The sequence below is a fragment of the Garra rufa genome, chromosome 2 (assembly GCF_049309525.1).
Source record: "Garra rufa chromosome 2, GarRuf1.0, whole genome shotgun sequence".
Lineage (NCBI taxonomy): Eukaryota > Metazoa > Chordata > Actinopteri > Cypriniformes > Cyprinidae > Garra > Garra rufa.
Window position 1 is genome coordinate 54,375,991 of NC_133362.1, and position 15,249 is coordinate 54,391,239.

Below are 15,249 nucleotides of genomic sequence, written 5' to 3' on the forward strand. Positions count from 1 at the left end.
GCGCGCAGAACGCTCACTGCCAACAGAAAACCATTCAAAAGAAGCGCCTCCAACTGCAAAAGCGCGTTCGGTGTGATCGCCGCCAAATCCAAATTTTTGCGTAATGCAGTTTAAAATCTTTTTTTTTTACACGGACAAGGCTTCCACTGACCAGTTCCCATATGGTCTAGCGGTCAGGATTCCTGGTTTTCACCCAGGCGGCCTTGGATTGACTCCCGGTAAGGGATGGCGGGCTCCTTTTTGCTACCAGTCAGGATTCCTGGATTTCACCCAGGCGGCCCGGGTTCGACTCCCGGTATTGGAAAGCGGGCTCCTCTTTGCTTGCCTCTTCAAAACGGGCCGCACGTCTTCCTGCATCGAAAGCCATTTTTTGGCCAGTAGTCGAGCTGCAGAAACATAATAGGCCGAGGTTGTGACCCCACCGACCCGTGCCTTCGATAGCTCAGCTGGTAGAGCGGAGGACTGTAGAGGCGTCGGCAATCCTTAGGTCGCTGGTTCGACTCCGGCTCAAAGGAGTTCGTTTTTCACGTGCCCACCTTTTTTTGGGGGGTTTGGCCTTCTGAAAGCGGCCAACAGAGCTTGATTTCACAGTCTGCCGTTGGGGGGGGAGGCAAAAGCACATTCCCTGACCGGGAATCGAACCCAGGCCGCGGCGGTGAGAGCACCGAATCCTAACCACTAGACCACCAGGGAAGAGCATATCAAACGCTGGCCTGCTAATACCATGAGAACAAGCTGACAGCAATACAGGCTTCTGTCACGTCGAAAACCAACAAGTCGGGCGCAAGCACGAGGTCCCCCAGACGGTGGGCCAGTGGCGCAATGGATAACGCGTCTGTCTACGGATCAGAAGACGCTAGGTCCGACTCCTGGCTGTCTCGCTCTCTGCTTTTTGCGTAATGCAGTATGGTTTTGATGTCACGGGCTTGCCGAATTGTTGCCCTATTCCTACGTGCCACCCGGGCTTTGAGGAAAAGTTGGACACGAAATGAAATCCGAACTAGCCAATAATCAGCAATTTACCCGGTTAAAAGCGTGTCTCAGTTTCATCGTTAATCTCATGCTTTTTTCTATTCTGAACCTTGACAGATCGGCAATAGGGTGTTTTTCCTTGAGATAACGGTTACAATGCAAGACCACGCTTGTTTTTTCGAATGCGTGGCGTGAGTATTTTTGGAAAAAAAATTTTACCCGGACAAGGCTTCCACCGACCAGTTCCCATATGGTCTAGCGGTCAGGATTCCTGGTTTTCACCCAGGCGGCCTTGGATTGACTCCCGGTAAGGGATGGCGGGCTCCTTTTTGCTACCAGTCAGGATTCCTGGTTTTCACCCAGGCGGCCCGGGTTCGACTTCCGGTATGGGAAGGCGGGCTCCTTTTTGCTACCAGTCAGGATTCCTGGTTTTCACCCAGGCGGCCAGGGTTCGACTCCCGGTATTGGAAGGCGGGCTCCTCTTTGCTTGCCTCTTCAAAACGGGCCACACGTCTTTTTGCGTCGAAAGCCATTTTTTGGCCAGCAGTCGAGCTGCAGAAACATAATAGGCCGAGGTTGGGACCCCACAGACCCGTGCCTTCGATAGCTCAGCTGGTAGACGAACTTATTTAGGTTTAAATAAAAACACCAAACGCCTATTTTAGTTTTAAGCAACGACAAAAACAGCTGTCCTGTCAGTCAAATCAAAGGATTATAACGCGAGTGCTCTAAAATCTTAGTTTTTGCCATTTAGTATACTGTCATATTAGCAGAAACATAAATAATACAGCTCCGGGTTACCCACGATAGACACCAAAGGTTTCTCCTCCATTTCTTGCAGTCTCTGGACTTTTTAAGCAACGGTAAACTTTCGTCACCACAACAGAAGACCCGCCTCTCCATTCATTCGATTGGACAATGGAAAAGAACGCGAATGACGTTGGGCATTTTTCCGCTCAGTGTTGATTTTTTTTTTCAACTTCAGGCGCTCAGAGCGCTCCTGCACAAACGTGAGGCGCCGGGGCGCATAAACAGCGCGCAGAACGCTCACTGCCAACAGAAAACCATTCAAAAGAAGCACCTCCAACTGCAAAAGCGCGTTCGGTGTGATCGCCGCCAAATCCAAATTTTTGCGTAATGCAGTTTAAAATCTTTTTTTTTAACACGGACAAGGCTTCCACTGACCAGTTCCCATATGGTCTAGCGGTCAGGATTCCTGGTTTTCACCCAGGCGGCCTTGGTTTGACTCCCGGTAAGGGATGGCGGGCTCCTTTTTGCTACCAGTCAGGATTCCTGGATTTCACCCAGGCGGCCCGGGTTCGACTCCCGGTATTGGAAGGCGGGCTCCTCTTTGCTTGCCTCTTCAAAACGGGCCGCACGTCTTCCTGCATCGAATGCCATTTTTTGGCCAGTAGTCGAGCTGCAGAAACATAATAGGCCGAGGTTGTGACCCCACCGACCCGTGCCTTCGATAGCTCAGCTGGTAGAGCGGAGGACTGTAGAGGCGTCGGCAATCCTTAGGTCGCTGGTTCGACTCCGGCTCGAAGGAGTTCGTTTTTCACGTGCCCACCTTTTTTTGAGGGGGTTTGGCCTTCTGAAAGCGGCAAACAGAGCTTGATTTCACAGTCTGCCGTTGGGGGGGGGAGGCAAAAGCACATTCCCTGACCGGGAATCGAACCCGGGCCGCGGCGGTGAGAGCGCCGAATCCTAACCACTAGACCACCAGGGAAGAGCATATCAAACGCTGGCCTGCTAATACCATGAGAACAAGCAGACAGCAATACAGGCTTCTGTCACGTGGAAAACCAACAAGTCGGGCGCAAGCACGAGGTCCCCCAGACGGTGGGCCAGTGGCGCAATGGATAACGCGTCTGTCTACGGATCAGAAGACGCTAGGTCCGACTCCTGGCTGTCTCGCTCTCTGCTTTTTGCGTAATGCAGTATGGTTTTGATGTCACGGGCTTGCCGAATTGTTGCCCTATTCCTACGTGCCACCCGGGCTTTGAGGAAAAGTTGGACACGAAATGAAATCCGAACTAGCCAATAATCAGCAATTTACCCGGTTAAAAGCGTGTCTCAGTTTCATCGTTAATCTCATGCTTTTTTCTATTCTGAACCTTGACAGATCGGCAATAGGGTGTTTTTCCTTGAGATAACGGTTACAATGCAAGACCACGCTTGTTTTTTCGAATGCGTGGCGTGAGTATTTTTGGAGAAAAATTTTTACCCGGACAAGGCTTCCACTGACCAGTTCCCATATGGTCTAGCGGTCAGGATTCCTGGTTTTCACCCAGACGGCCTGGGTTTGACTCCCGGTATGGGAAGGCGGGCTCCTTTTTGCTACCAGTCAGGATTCCTGGTTTTCACCCAGACGGCCCGTGTTCGACTCCCGGTATGGGAAGGCGGGCTCCTTTTTGCTACCAGTCAGGATTCCTGGTTTTCACCCAGGCGGCCAGGGTTCGACTCCCGGTATTGGAAGGCGGGCTCCTCTTTGCTTGCCTCTTCAAAACGGGCCACACGTCTTTTTGCGTCGAAAGCCATTTTTTGGCCAGCAGTCGAGCTGCAGAAACATAATAGGCCGAGGTTGGGACCCCACAGACCCGTGCCTTCGATAGCTCAGCTGGTAGACGAACTTATTTAGGTTTAAATAAAAACACCAAACGCCTATTTTAGTTTTAAGCAACGACAAAAACAGCTGTCCTGTCAGTCAAATCAAAGGATTATAACGCGAGTGCTCTAAAATCGTAGTTTTTGCCATTTAGTATACTGTCATATTAGCAGAAACATAAATAATACAGCTCCGGGTTACCCACGATAGACACCAAAGGTTTCTCCTCCATTTCTTGCAGTCTCCGGACTTTTTAAGCAACGGTAAACTTTCGTCACCACAACAGAAGACCCGCCTCTCCATTCATTCGATTGGACAATGGAAAAGAACGCGAATGACGTTGGGCATTTTTCCGCTCAGAGTTGATTTTTTTTTCAACTTCAGGCGCTCAGAGCGCTCCTGCACAAACGTGAGGCGCCGGGGCGCATAAACAGCGCGCAGAACGCTCACTGCCAACAGAAAACCATTCAAAAGAAGCACCTCCAACTGCAAAAGCGCGTTCGGTGTGATCGCCGCCAAATCCAAATTTTTGCGTAATGCAGTTTAAAATCTTTTTTTTTAACACGGACAAGGCTTCCACTGACCAGTTCCCATATGGTCTAGCGGTCAGGATTCCTGGTTTTCACCCAGGCGGCCTTGGTTTGACTCCCGGTAAGGGATGGCGGGCTCCTTTTTGCTACCAGTCAGGATTCCTGGATTTCACCCAGGCGGCCCGGGTTCGACTCCCGGTATTGGAAGGCGGGCTCCTCTTTGCTTGCCTCTTCAAAACGGGCCGCACGTCTTCCTGCATCGAATGCCATTTTTTGGCCAGTAGTCGAGCTGCAGAAACATAATAGGCCGAGGTTGTGACCCCACCGACCCGTGCCTTCGATAGCTCAGCTGGTAGAGCGGAGGACTGTAGAGGCGTCGGCAATCCTTAGGTCGCTGGTTCGACTCCGGCTCGAAGGAGTTCGTTTTTCACGTGCCCACCTTTTTTTGAGGGGGTTTGGCCTTCTGAAAGCGGCAAACAGAGCTTGATTTCACAGTCTGCCGTTGGGGGGGGGAGGCAAAAGCACATTCCCTGACCGGGAATCGAACCCGGGCCGCGGCGGTGAGAGCGCCGAATCCTAACCACTAGACCACCAGGGAAGAGCATATCAAACGCTGGCCTGCTAATACCATGAGAACAAGCAGACAGCAATACAGGCTTCTGTCACGTGGAAAACCAACAAGTCGGGCGCAAGCACGAGGTCCCCCAGACGGTGGGCCAGTGGCGCAATGGATAACGCGTCTGTCTACGGATCAGAAGACGCTAGGTCCGACTCCTGGCTGTCTCGCTCTCTGCTTTTTGCGTAATGCAGTATGGTTTTGATGTCACGGGCTTGCCGAATTGTTGCCCTATTCCTACGTGCCACCCGGGCTTTGAGGAAAAGTTGGACACGAAATGAAATCCGAACTAGCCAATAATCAGCAATTTACCCGGTTAAAAGCGTGTCTCAGTTTCATCGTTAATCTCATGCTTTTTTCTATTCTGAACCTTGACAGATCGGCAATAGGGTGTTTTTCCTTGAGATAACGGTTACAATGCAAGACCACGCTTGTTTTTTCGAATGCGTGGCGTGAGTATTTTTGGAGAAAAATTTTTACCCGGACAAGGCTTCCACTGACCAGTTCCCATATGGTCTAGCGGTCAGGATTCCTGGTTTTCACCCAGACGGCCTGGGTTTGACTCCCGGTATGGGAAGGCGGGCTCCTTTTTGCTACCAGTCAGGATTCCTGGTTTTCACCCAGACGGCCCGTGTTCGACTCCCGGTATGGGAAGGCGGGCTCCTTTTTGCTACCAGTCAGGATTCCTGGTTTTCACCCAGGCGGCCAGGGTTCGACTCCCGGTATTGGAAGGCGGGCTCCTCTTTGCTTGCCTCTTCAAAACGGGCCACACGTCTTTTTGCGTCGAAAGCCATTTTTTGGCCAGCAGTCGAGCTGCAGAAACATAATAGGCCGAGGTTGGGACCCCACAGACCCGTGCCTTCGATAGCTCAGCTGGTAGACGAACTTATTTAGGTTTAAATAAAAACACCAAACGCCTATTTTAGTTTTAAGCAACGACAAAAACAGCTGTCCTGTCAGTCAAATCAAAGGATTATAACGCGAGTGCTCTAAAATCGTAGTTTTTGCCATTTAGTATACTGTCATATTAGCAGAAACATAAATAATACAGCTCCGGGTTACCCACGATAGACACCAAAGGTTTCTCCTCCATTTCTTGCAGTCTCCGGACTTTTTAAGCAACGGTAAACTTTCGTCACCACAACAGAAGACCCGCCTCTCCATTCATTCGATTGGACAATGGAAAAGAACGCGAATGACGTTGGGCATTTTTCCGCTCAGAGTTGATTTTTTTTTCAACTTCAGGCGCTCAGAGCGCTCCTGCACAAACGTGAGGCGCTGGGGCGCATAAACAGCGCGCAGAACGCTCACTGCCAACAGAAAACCATTCAAAAGAAGCGCCTCCAACTGCAAAAGCGCGTTCGGTGTGATCGCCGCCAAATCCAAATTTTTGCGTAATGCAGTTTAAAATCTTTTTTTTTACACGGACAAGGCTTCCACTGACCAGTTCCCATATGGTCTAGCGGTCAGGATTCCTGGTTTTCACCCAGGCGGCCTTGGTTTGACTCCCGGTAAGGGATGGCGGGCTCCTTTTTGCTACCAGTCAGGATTCCTGGATTTCACCCAGGCGGCCCGGGTTCGACTCCCGGTATTGGAAGGCGGGCTCCTCTTTGCTTGCCTCTTCAAAACGGGCCGCACGTCTTCCTGCATCGAATGCCATTTTTTGGCCAGTAGTCGAGCTGCAGAAACATAATAGGCCGAGGTTGTGACCCCACCGACCCGTGCCTTCGATAGCTCAGCTGGTAGAGCGGAGGACTGTAGAGGCGTCGGCAATCCTTAGGTCGCTGGTTCGACTCCGGCTCGAAGGAGTTCGTTTTTCACGTGCCCACCTTTTTTTGGGGGGGTTTGGCCTTCTGAAAGCGGCAAACAGAGCTTGATTTCACAGTCTGCCATTGGGGGGGGGGGGGGCAAAAGCACATTCCCTGACCGGGAATCGAACCCGGGCCGCGGCGGTGAGAGCGCCGAATCCTAACCACTAGACCACCAGGGAAGAGCATATCAAACGCTGGCCTGCTAATACCATGAGAACAAGCAGACAGCAATACAGGCTTCTGTCACGTCGAAAACCAACAAGTCGGGCGCAAGCACGAGGTCCCCCAGACGGTGGGCCAGTGGCGCAATGGATAACGCGTCTGTCTGCGGATCAGAAGACGCTAGGTCCGACTCCTGGCTGTCTCGCTCTCTGCTTTTTGCGTAATGCAGTATGGTTTTGATGTCACGGGCTTGCCGAATTGTTGCCCTATTCCTACGTGCCACCCGGGCTTTGAGGAAAAGTTGGACACGAAATGAAATCCGAACTAGCCAATAATCAGCAATTTACCCGGTTAAAAGCGTGTCTCAGTTTCATCGTTAATCTCATGCTTTTTTCTATTCTGAACCTTGACAGATCGGCAATAGGGTGTTTTTCCTTGAGATAACGGTTACAATGCAAGACCACGCTTGTTTTTTCGAATGCGTGGCGTGAGTATTTTTGGAAAAAAAATTTTACCCGGACAAGGCTTCCACCGACCAGTTCCCATATGGTCTAGCGGTCAGGATTCCTGGTTTTCACCCAGGCGGCCCGGGTTTGACTCCCGGTATGGGAAGGCGGGCTCCTTTTTGCTACCAGTCAGGATTCCTGGTTTTCACCCAGGCGGCCAGGGTTCGACTCCCGGTATTGGAAGGCGGGCTCCTCTTTGCTTGCCTCTTCAAAACGGGCCACACGTCTTTTTGCGTCGAAAGCCATTTTTTGGCCAGCAGTCGAGCTGCAGAAACATAATAGGCCGAGGTTGGGACCCCACAGACCCGTGCCTTCGATAGCTCAGCTGGTAGACGAACTTATTTAGGTTTAAATAAAAACACCAAACGCCTATTTTAGTTTTAAGCAACGACAAAAACAGCTGTCCTGTCAGTCAAATCAAAGGATTATAACGCGAGTGCTCTAAAATCTTAGTTTTTGCCGTTTAGTATACTGTCATATTAGCAGAAACATAAATAATACAGCTCCGGGTTACCCACGATAGACACCAAAGGTTTCTCCTCCATTTCTTGCAGTCTCTGGACTTTTTAAGCAACGGTAAACTTTCGTCACCACAACAGAAGACCCGCCTCTCCATTCATTCGATTGGACAATGGAAAAGAACGCGAATGACGTTGGGCATTTTTCCGCTCAGTGTTGATTTTTTTTTCAACTTCAGGCGCTCAGAGCGCTCCTGCACAAACGTGAGGCGCCGGGGCGCATAAACAGCGCGCAGAACGCTCACTGCCAACAGAAAACCATTCAAAAAGGCGCCTCCAACTGCAAAAACGCGTTCGGTGTGATCGCCACCTAATCCAAATTTTTGCATAATGCAGTTTAAAATCTTTTTTTTTTACACGGACAAGGCTTCCACTGACCAGTTTGCATATGGTCTAGCGGTCAGGCTTCTTGGTTTTCACCCAGGCGGCCCGGGTTCGACTCCTGGTATGGGAAGGCGGGCTCCTTTTTGCTACCAGTCAGGATTCCTGGTTTTCACCCAGGCGGCCAGGGTTCGACTCCCGGTATTGGAAGGCGGGCTCCTCTTTGCTTGCCTCTTCAAAACGGGCCACACGTCTTTCTGTGTCGAAAGCCATTTTTTGGCCAGCAGTCGAGCTGCAGAAACATAATAGGCCGAGGTTGGGACCCCACAGACCCGTGCCTTCGATAGCTCAGCTGGTAGACGAACTTATTTAGGTTTAAATAAAAACACCAAACGCCTATTTTAGTTTTAAGCAACGACAAAAACAGCTGTCCTGTCAGTCAAATCAAAGGATTATAACGCGAGTGCTCTAAAATCTTAGTTTTTGCCGATAAGTAAACTGTCATATTAGCAGAAACATAAATAATACAGCTCCGGGTTACCCACGATAGACACCAAAGGTTTCTCCTCCATTTCTTGCAGTCTCTGGACTTTTTAAGCAACGGTAAACTTTCGTCATCACAACAGAAGGCCTGCCTCTCCATTCATTCGATTGGACAATGGAAAAGAACGCGAATGACGTTGGGCGTTTTTCCGCTCAGAGTTGATTTTTTTCAACTTCAGGCGCTCAGAGCGCTCCTGCAAAAACGCGAGGCGCCGGGGGCGAGTAAAAAGCGCGCAGAACGCTCACTGCCAACAGAAAACCATTCAAAAGAGGCGCCTCCAACTGCAAAAACGCGTTCGGTGTGATCGCGGCCTAATCCCTGCCGTCAAGATGCTCCTCATCTCGTCATGGATCAGGGAAAGTGAAAATTAAATCTGTCACGGGGTGGTTGGATTTATTCACAAACACGTTAAAAATATTTATTGAACGCTTATTCTTTTCACTTTTGTTTTTACTGCATTATCATAATCAAAGGCTGTATATAACTTAATATAACCGTACAAAACCAGTAGTTTTGTGTGCAATTAGACATTGAGCACCCCCATATTGCCAAAATGGTATGATGCTCGTTTCACCCGCGAAGATTCGACTGTGAGATCGGTGGTCGAATCAGGCTCCGCATATCGATGCATCGAATCTTCGACTGTTCGGGGACAGCCCTAATATATATATATATATATATATATATATATATATATATATATATATATATAAAAAGAAAAAAATTGAAAAAAATAATCAGAAAATTTGATTATTTTTATTCACCATAACCCCCCAGCCGTCGAAATTCAATTTGACATTCAGCAGTGGACGAGGTTCTCCCTTCGGTCGCAGTCCGAGCCCCGTCTGTCGTATGAGTTACGTTGCATACTCTGCAGCAGATAGGCTCTCCTTTCCGGTGCAGCAGAGTCACGGCTCCCTTCGGTTGCAGTGAGGGCCCCCCATCCGACTCACCAAATCTCGCCTTGCATTCAGTCGCAAGGGGGACTCTCCCTTCCAGTGCAGCAGAGCCGCAGCGAGAGTCGCTCCATCAATCGCCTTATTTTATTGCCTAATCAGCATCGGACGAGGCTCCCCTTCTGGTGCAGCAGGACCGGTGCTCCCTTCGGTCGCAGAGTGGGCCCTCCGTCTGTCATTCACGTTACGCTGCGTACTCGACAGAGGATGGGCTCTCCCTCCCAGTGCAGCAGAGTCGCAGTTCCCTTCGGTCGCAGTGGGAGCCCTCCATCTGACACGCCAATCCTTGCCTCGCAAGGGGAACTCTCCCTTCCGATGCAGCAGAGCCGCAGCTCCCACAGCAGTGAGGGTCCCTCAATCACTCTCCTTAATTTTTTGCCTATTCAGCATCGGACTGGGCTCTCCCTTCCGGTGCAGCAGGGTCGCAGCATGAGCCTTCCGTCTGTCACCTGAGTTATGCTGTGTACTCGACAGCGGATGGACTCTCCCTACTGGTGCAGCAGAGTCACGGCTCCCTTCAGTCACAGTGAGGGCCCTCCATCCGATGCACCAAACCTCACAAGAAGGACTCTCCCTTCCAGTGAAGCAGAGCCGCAGCTCCCTTCGGAAGCAGTGAGAGTCCCTCCATCAATCGCCTTATCTTATTGCCTATTCGGCATCGGACTGGGCTCTCCCCTCTGGTGCAGCAGGGCCCCGGCTCCCTTCGGTTGCAGTGTGAGCCCTCCATCTGTCATCCGAGTTACGCTGCATATTCAACAACAGATGGGCTCTCCCTACCGGTACAGCAGAGTCACGGCTCCCTTTGGTCGCAGTGAGAGCCCTCCATCCTATGCGCCTCGCAAGAGGGACTATCCCTACCGGTGCAGTAGAGCCGCAGCTCCCTTCAGAAGCAGCGAGAGTCCCTCCATCAATCGCCTTATTCGCATTAATTCAGTCGCATTAATTGCCCCAAAAAAATTTTGCTCCAAGGTGCCTGTTCTATGCATAAAAGCTTCTTTTGGGGCGTTCTCTGGGTTCGGCCTGTATGTAAGGGCAAACTTGTGAAATTATGTTTTATTAACAAGGTTTGGGAGGAGCACGATCAGATAATCAATCAATTCGACACAGGTGTAACTCGTTTAGCCAATCATCCAATTATCACAACATGCATATGTAGACAGCCATTTTACCTCCGTCCAGCGATCCTTTCTTGGCATCCCTCCTCCACCCCAACTACCCACTTCTAATCTCTTTTTATCCCTGGGTTCGGCCTGTATTCTGGGCCCGGAGCCCTCCCCCAGGACAGCATGCCAAAATGTGCTTTTTACTTGCTCAAGCAGATTAGATGTAAGGGCGAACTCGTGAATTTATATCAGCTGCCAGTATTAACTGTAGCAGAATTAAATATCACCACTGACTAATCTGTTCGTCCAGCAAACATTCAGGGTAATTTCACAACAACTCTAAGCAATTATATTTTCTTGGCCGCAAAAAAAATAACATTCTTACAGTAATAATGCATTAGAGCATGTAGCTTGATCAGAATCGTAAGGTAACACTTTATTTTACGGTTTCTTAACTAGTTGCTTATTAGCATGCACATTACTAGAATATTAGCCATTTATTAGTTACAATTAAGCACATATTAATGCCTTTTTCTACATGACCTTATTCTAGATCCCTAATCCTACCCAATACCTAAACTTAACAACTACCTTACTAACTAATAATAAGCAGCAAATTAAGAATTTATTGAGGGAAAAGTCGTAGTTAATAGTGAATTAGTGGCAGAAGGCAGAATCAGAAACTCATGTAATTTGTGCACAAGAGTTTTATTAAGGACTAACGCATGACTAATCTAAACAAACAAACATACAATCACTCATACATGGAAGAAGGGCAAGTCAGATTGGATAAATGGAGCCATTAGAGAAACAAGAAAAATGACTATAAAAAGAGTCAGTTAGCCAACTAAATGAAACCATCAGTGCCATTTTACAACGGGGTTTACAAATTTAACTAAACCTCTAGTTCAATGTATGATACTTGCATTTCCTTGGTCGTTGACGAGCGTTTTGATGCAGTCTCGAATGAAAGTCTTAATTGTTTCAAGGTTTTGGACTTGGGATCACGTCTTTCCGTGTTTGAAGAGCGATGAATTCTAAAGGTGTCCTGACTCTGAGGTGATTGGGAGTTTCTTCCAACGTGGAAAGTGAAGAAGAATGATGAGCTGAGAGAGAGAGAGAGGCCCAGCTGAAATCCTGTGATCTTTGGGGAATGAAAAGACAAGGCTGCAGGGCCTGGCACAGGCTTAGGAGTTCAAGGCCTGCCAGGCACAGAAGCATCAGCTCTGGGACTTATCAACCAGAAGGTGGCAAGGTGATGAGACATGGGACTAAAAGAACTGAGAAAAGTCTGGAGAACTGAGGCAAGTCACTGTGTGAAGCCTTTATCTCCTATGGGGGTCACAGTTAGGAGATAAAGGTAATTGGGAGGCCAGGGTAATTGATAATTGGAAGGCTAGAGAGCCAGTGGTGACTTTTTTGCTTTTGGAGGGAAAGTTTACGACTCTTTGTCTGTAAGCATGGTATTGGGATTGGTTGTTCATGCAAAAACTACTAAAGATTCTTAAAACACTAATATGTTGCATAGGTATCAAAAGATAACATAAACCATGTTTTAGATCATCAAAATACAAATTCAATGAGACCAAATGTGTTATATGTGTGGTTATTCTACGTAGTGATCTATCATAACACACATTAATAAAAACATTACACAATACAAAAGAAATGAACAGTAATAACATACACAATGATCTAAGGATATGTGTGTTCATTCACAGAAAGTTTTTTTTCCAAGAATTAATAAAAGTCAGTTCCTATGGCAGTATGTGTCCTTTTTTTTTTTTTTGAGTATTAGTTGGAATTATTAAAATTCTCTCTACATACTTTTGAGTCATAAAGATTATCTGGTCTGGCAGAGGAGTCCTGGATGCCATACTAAGACCATTTATCATGGCTGCCAGTGTCATGGGTTGGGTGAGGGGGGTCTGTGATAATTTCTTAATCTAATGAAAAATTGATTATTTGGTAAATCTAATGAACTGTGTGTGTGATTGGTCCTAACCCTACATTTTTTTCCCGAGCAACACATAGGCAACAAATAATGACGGTTTGTAGAGTACTTTACAACAGCTTCAGATGTAGCTCAACCAATCAGAATTTTTATACATTTTGGTTGAAACTCTTTCCACACTGAGGGGATCTGTCAGCCTTCTCTCTAGTGTGGATCTTCATGTGCTTGTAAAGGTATCCTTTACTAGAGAAACTCTTTCCACACTGTTTGCATGTGTAAGGCTTCTCTCCAGTGTGGATCTTCATGTGCTTGTAAAGGTATCCTTTACTAGAGAAACTCTTTCCACACTGTTTGCATGTGTAAGGCTTCTCTCCAGTGTGAATTCTCATGTGAATGTTAAGGTATCTTCTACTAGAGAAACTCTTTCCACACTGTTGGCAGATGAAACACTCCTCTTCTGTATGAGTTCTCATGTGCCTTTTAAGCTGTCTATTTTCACTGAAACTCTTTCCACACTGTTGGCAGATGAAACGCCTCTCTTCTGTGTGAATTTTCATGTGGACTTTAAGGGATGCTTTTTGAATGAAACTCTTTCCACACTGTTGACAGATGAAAGACTTCTCTCCTGTGTGAATTTTCATGTGGACTTTAAGGTTTTGTATTTGACTGAAACTCTTTCCACACTGGCAGATGAAAGGCTTCTCCCCAGTGTGAATTTTCATGTGGACTTTAAGGCTTTTATTTTGAGTGAAACTCTTTCCACACTGTTGGCAGATGAAAGACTTCTCTCTTGTGTGGATTTTCATGTGGACTTTAAGGTTTGTATTTTGACTGAAACTCTTTCCACACTGTTGGCAGATGAAAGGCTTCTCCCCAGTGTGAATTTTCATATGGACTTTAAATTCTCCTTGTTGACTGAAACTCTTTCCACACTGACGGCACTTGAAAGACTTTTCTCCTGTGTGAATTTTCATGTGGACTTTAAGGTTTGTATTTTGATTGAAACTCTTTCCACACTGTTGGCAGATGAAAGGCTTCTCTCCTGTGTGAATTCTCAGGTGTGTTTTAAGGTTTCTATTTTCACTGAAACTCTTTCCACACTGTTGACAGATGAAAGGTTTCTCTCCAGTGTGAATTTTCATGTGGTCTTTAAGGGTTCCTTTTCGAGTGAAACTCTTTCCACACTGTTGGCAGATGAAACGCCTCTCTCCGGTGTGAATTTTCTTGTGGACCTTAAAGTTTCCTTTGTGACTGAAACTCTTTCCACACTGTTGGCAGATGAAATGCCTCTCTCTGGTGTGAATTTTCTTGTGGACTTTAAATTCTCCTTGTTCATTGAAACTCTTTCCACACTGAAAGCAAGTGAAAAAACTCCTAGTTCTTGCCTTTTGAGCTCTTTTTTGTGTAGATGTATTTTCTGATTGTAAGCAACAAAATGAATTTTTTCCAGTTATGAAAACATGATTCTCAAACTGATCTTTCTCTTCAGTTTCATTCAGTACTTCCTTCTCCTCTTTCAGTGCGGTTGGGCCTAAGGTGGGAAAACAAAGAAATAAAAGTTAACCCCAGTTTAATGCCACAAAGCAGGTTACACCAATAATGTAGATTTGTAATGCATGTATGCTAGATTGCATATCATGGTGTCCAAACCTGATCATAGTCTGGTGTCCTATAGAGTTTAAGCTGGCTGCTATACAGTTTATTCAATCTAATAATAGTTTAGGAAACCTAGATAAAGATTGATCTCAATTATGATGTAGCATTTTTTAAATGTCTTCTAGGGGATCAAATGCAACAAAAATAAGAAAGGCTAGGAAAATGGACAAACTCCCCACTCAACCATCAGATGAACACGTTATCACACAATAATTCTTTCTGAGGTTTTATTGTGGGGCAATGATGTTAGCCAATCATAAAAATGGGCTGTTACGGCGAGTCCCAACCACGTTCCTTGAGGCCCCTAAACACTGCATGTTTTTCATTTTTCTCCAATTAAGTGATTAATTAACTGGTTCAGGTGTGTTTGATCTGGTTTGGACCTAAACTTTGAAGGATGGTAAATCTTTAGGCACAGGGTTGGGCACCCCTGCACCAAGACCTAAAATGGATGACAAATGGTCAGACAAAGGAGAGATGCAATGACCTATTGAATGGAAAATGCCCAGAAACTTACTGTAAAAAACAAACAAACAAACAAACACATCACATAACATATCCTTTTAAAGAGAACAGGCAACATTTTTACACCAATTGAAAGTGAAGTAAGATGTGAAGATGGTGAATTTGTGCTCTGCAATAAATCCATCCAAGTGGTCATGTATGGAACCACTTTAACCCAGATTGATTTGTTATTTTATCTCAAGTCAGGTTTTGACTTTTCTTAGTCTTTCCCCCAGAGCTTGACATAACACTAAATCAATCATAGATTCATTCAAGTAAATGTTTGTTATATGTACGATTATTTCCACCATTTGTTGTTAATTTATTCATAAGCAACAATACAGTTATATAAGCTCAAACATAAATAAGCATATCTGTGGTATTTGCCACATTGAATCGATTACTAAGATGCTGTCATAAAAGAAAAATAAACAATGAAAGAAACCATCCTGGATTTTTAAACCAGAAGTATGCATGATAACCTGCTT

General features: G+C 46.7%; 1 protein-coding gene and 10 non-coding genes across 11 annotated transcripts in view; 6 read left to right on the forward strand and 5 right to left on the reverse strand.

The window, feature by feature from the left end:
• Nucleotides 1-15,249, reverse strand: part of LOC141325610 (uncharacterized) — a 241,861-nt gene that overhangs the window by 220,584 nt on the left and 6,028 nt on the right. The window contains exon 2 of the mRNA XM_073834387.1: nucleotides 13,286-14,132. Coding sequence (XP_073690488.1) covers nucleotides 13,286-14,132 — 847 coding nt within the window. The remainder of the gene's footprint in view (nucleotides 1-13,285; nucleotides 14,133-15,249) is intronic.
• Nucleotides 622-693, reverse strand: trnae-cuc (transfer RNA glutamic acid (anticodon CUC)). The gene has a single exon. It is a non-coding gene; the product is annotated as a tRNA-Glu (tRNA).
• Nucleotides 2,438-2,521, forward strand: trnay-gua (transfer RNA tyrosine (anticodon GUA)). Its single transcript is given in 2 exon segments — nucleotides 2,438-2,474; nucleotides 2,486-2,521. It is a non-coding gene; the product is annotated as a tRNA-Tyr (tRNA).
• Nucleotides 2,630-2,701, reverse strand: trnae-cuc (transfer RNA glutamic acid (anticodon CUC)). Its single transcript has one exon. It is a non-coding gene; the product is annotated as a tRNA-Glu (tRNA).
• On the forward strand, nucleotides 3,225-3,296 carry trnae-uuc (transfer RNA glutamic acid (anticodon UUC)). The gene has a single exon. It is a non-coding gene; the product is annotated as a tRNA-Glu (tRNA).
• trnay-gua (transfer RNA tyrosine (anticodon GUA)) lies at nucleotides 4,445-4,528 on the forward strand. Its single transcript is given in 2 exon segments — nucleotides 4,445-4,481; nucleotides 4,493-4,528. It is a non-coding gene; the product is annotated as a tRNA-Tyr (tRNA).
• On the reverse strand, nucleotides 4,637-4,708 carry trnae-cuc (transfer RNA glutamic acid (anticodon CUC)). The gene has a single exon. It is a non-coding gene; the product is annotated as a tRNA-Glu (tRNA).
• Nucleotides 5,232-5,303, forward strand: trnae-uuc (transfer RNA glutamic acid (anticodon UUC)). Its single transcript has one exon. It is a non-coding gene; the product is annotated as a tRNA-Glu (tRNA).
• trnay-gua (transfer RNA tyrosine (anticodon GUA)) lies at nucleotides 6,451-6,534 on the forward strand. The gene is given in 2 exon segments: nucleotides 6,451-6,487; nucleotides 6,499-6,534. It is a non-coding gene; the product is annotated as a tRNA-Tyr (tRNA).
• Nucleotides 6,645-6,716, reverse strand: trnae-cuc (transfer RNA glutamic acid (anticodon CUC)). Its single transcript has one exon. It is a non-coding gene; the product is annotated as a tRNA-Glu (tRNA).
• On the forward strand, nucleotides 7,240-7,311 carry trnae-uuc (transfer RNA glutamic acid (anticodon UUC)). Its single transcript has one exon. It is a non-coding gene; the product is annotated as a tRNA-Glu (tRNA).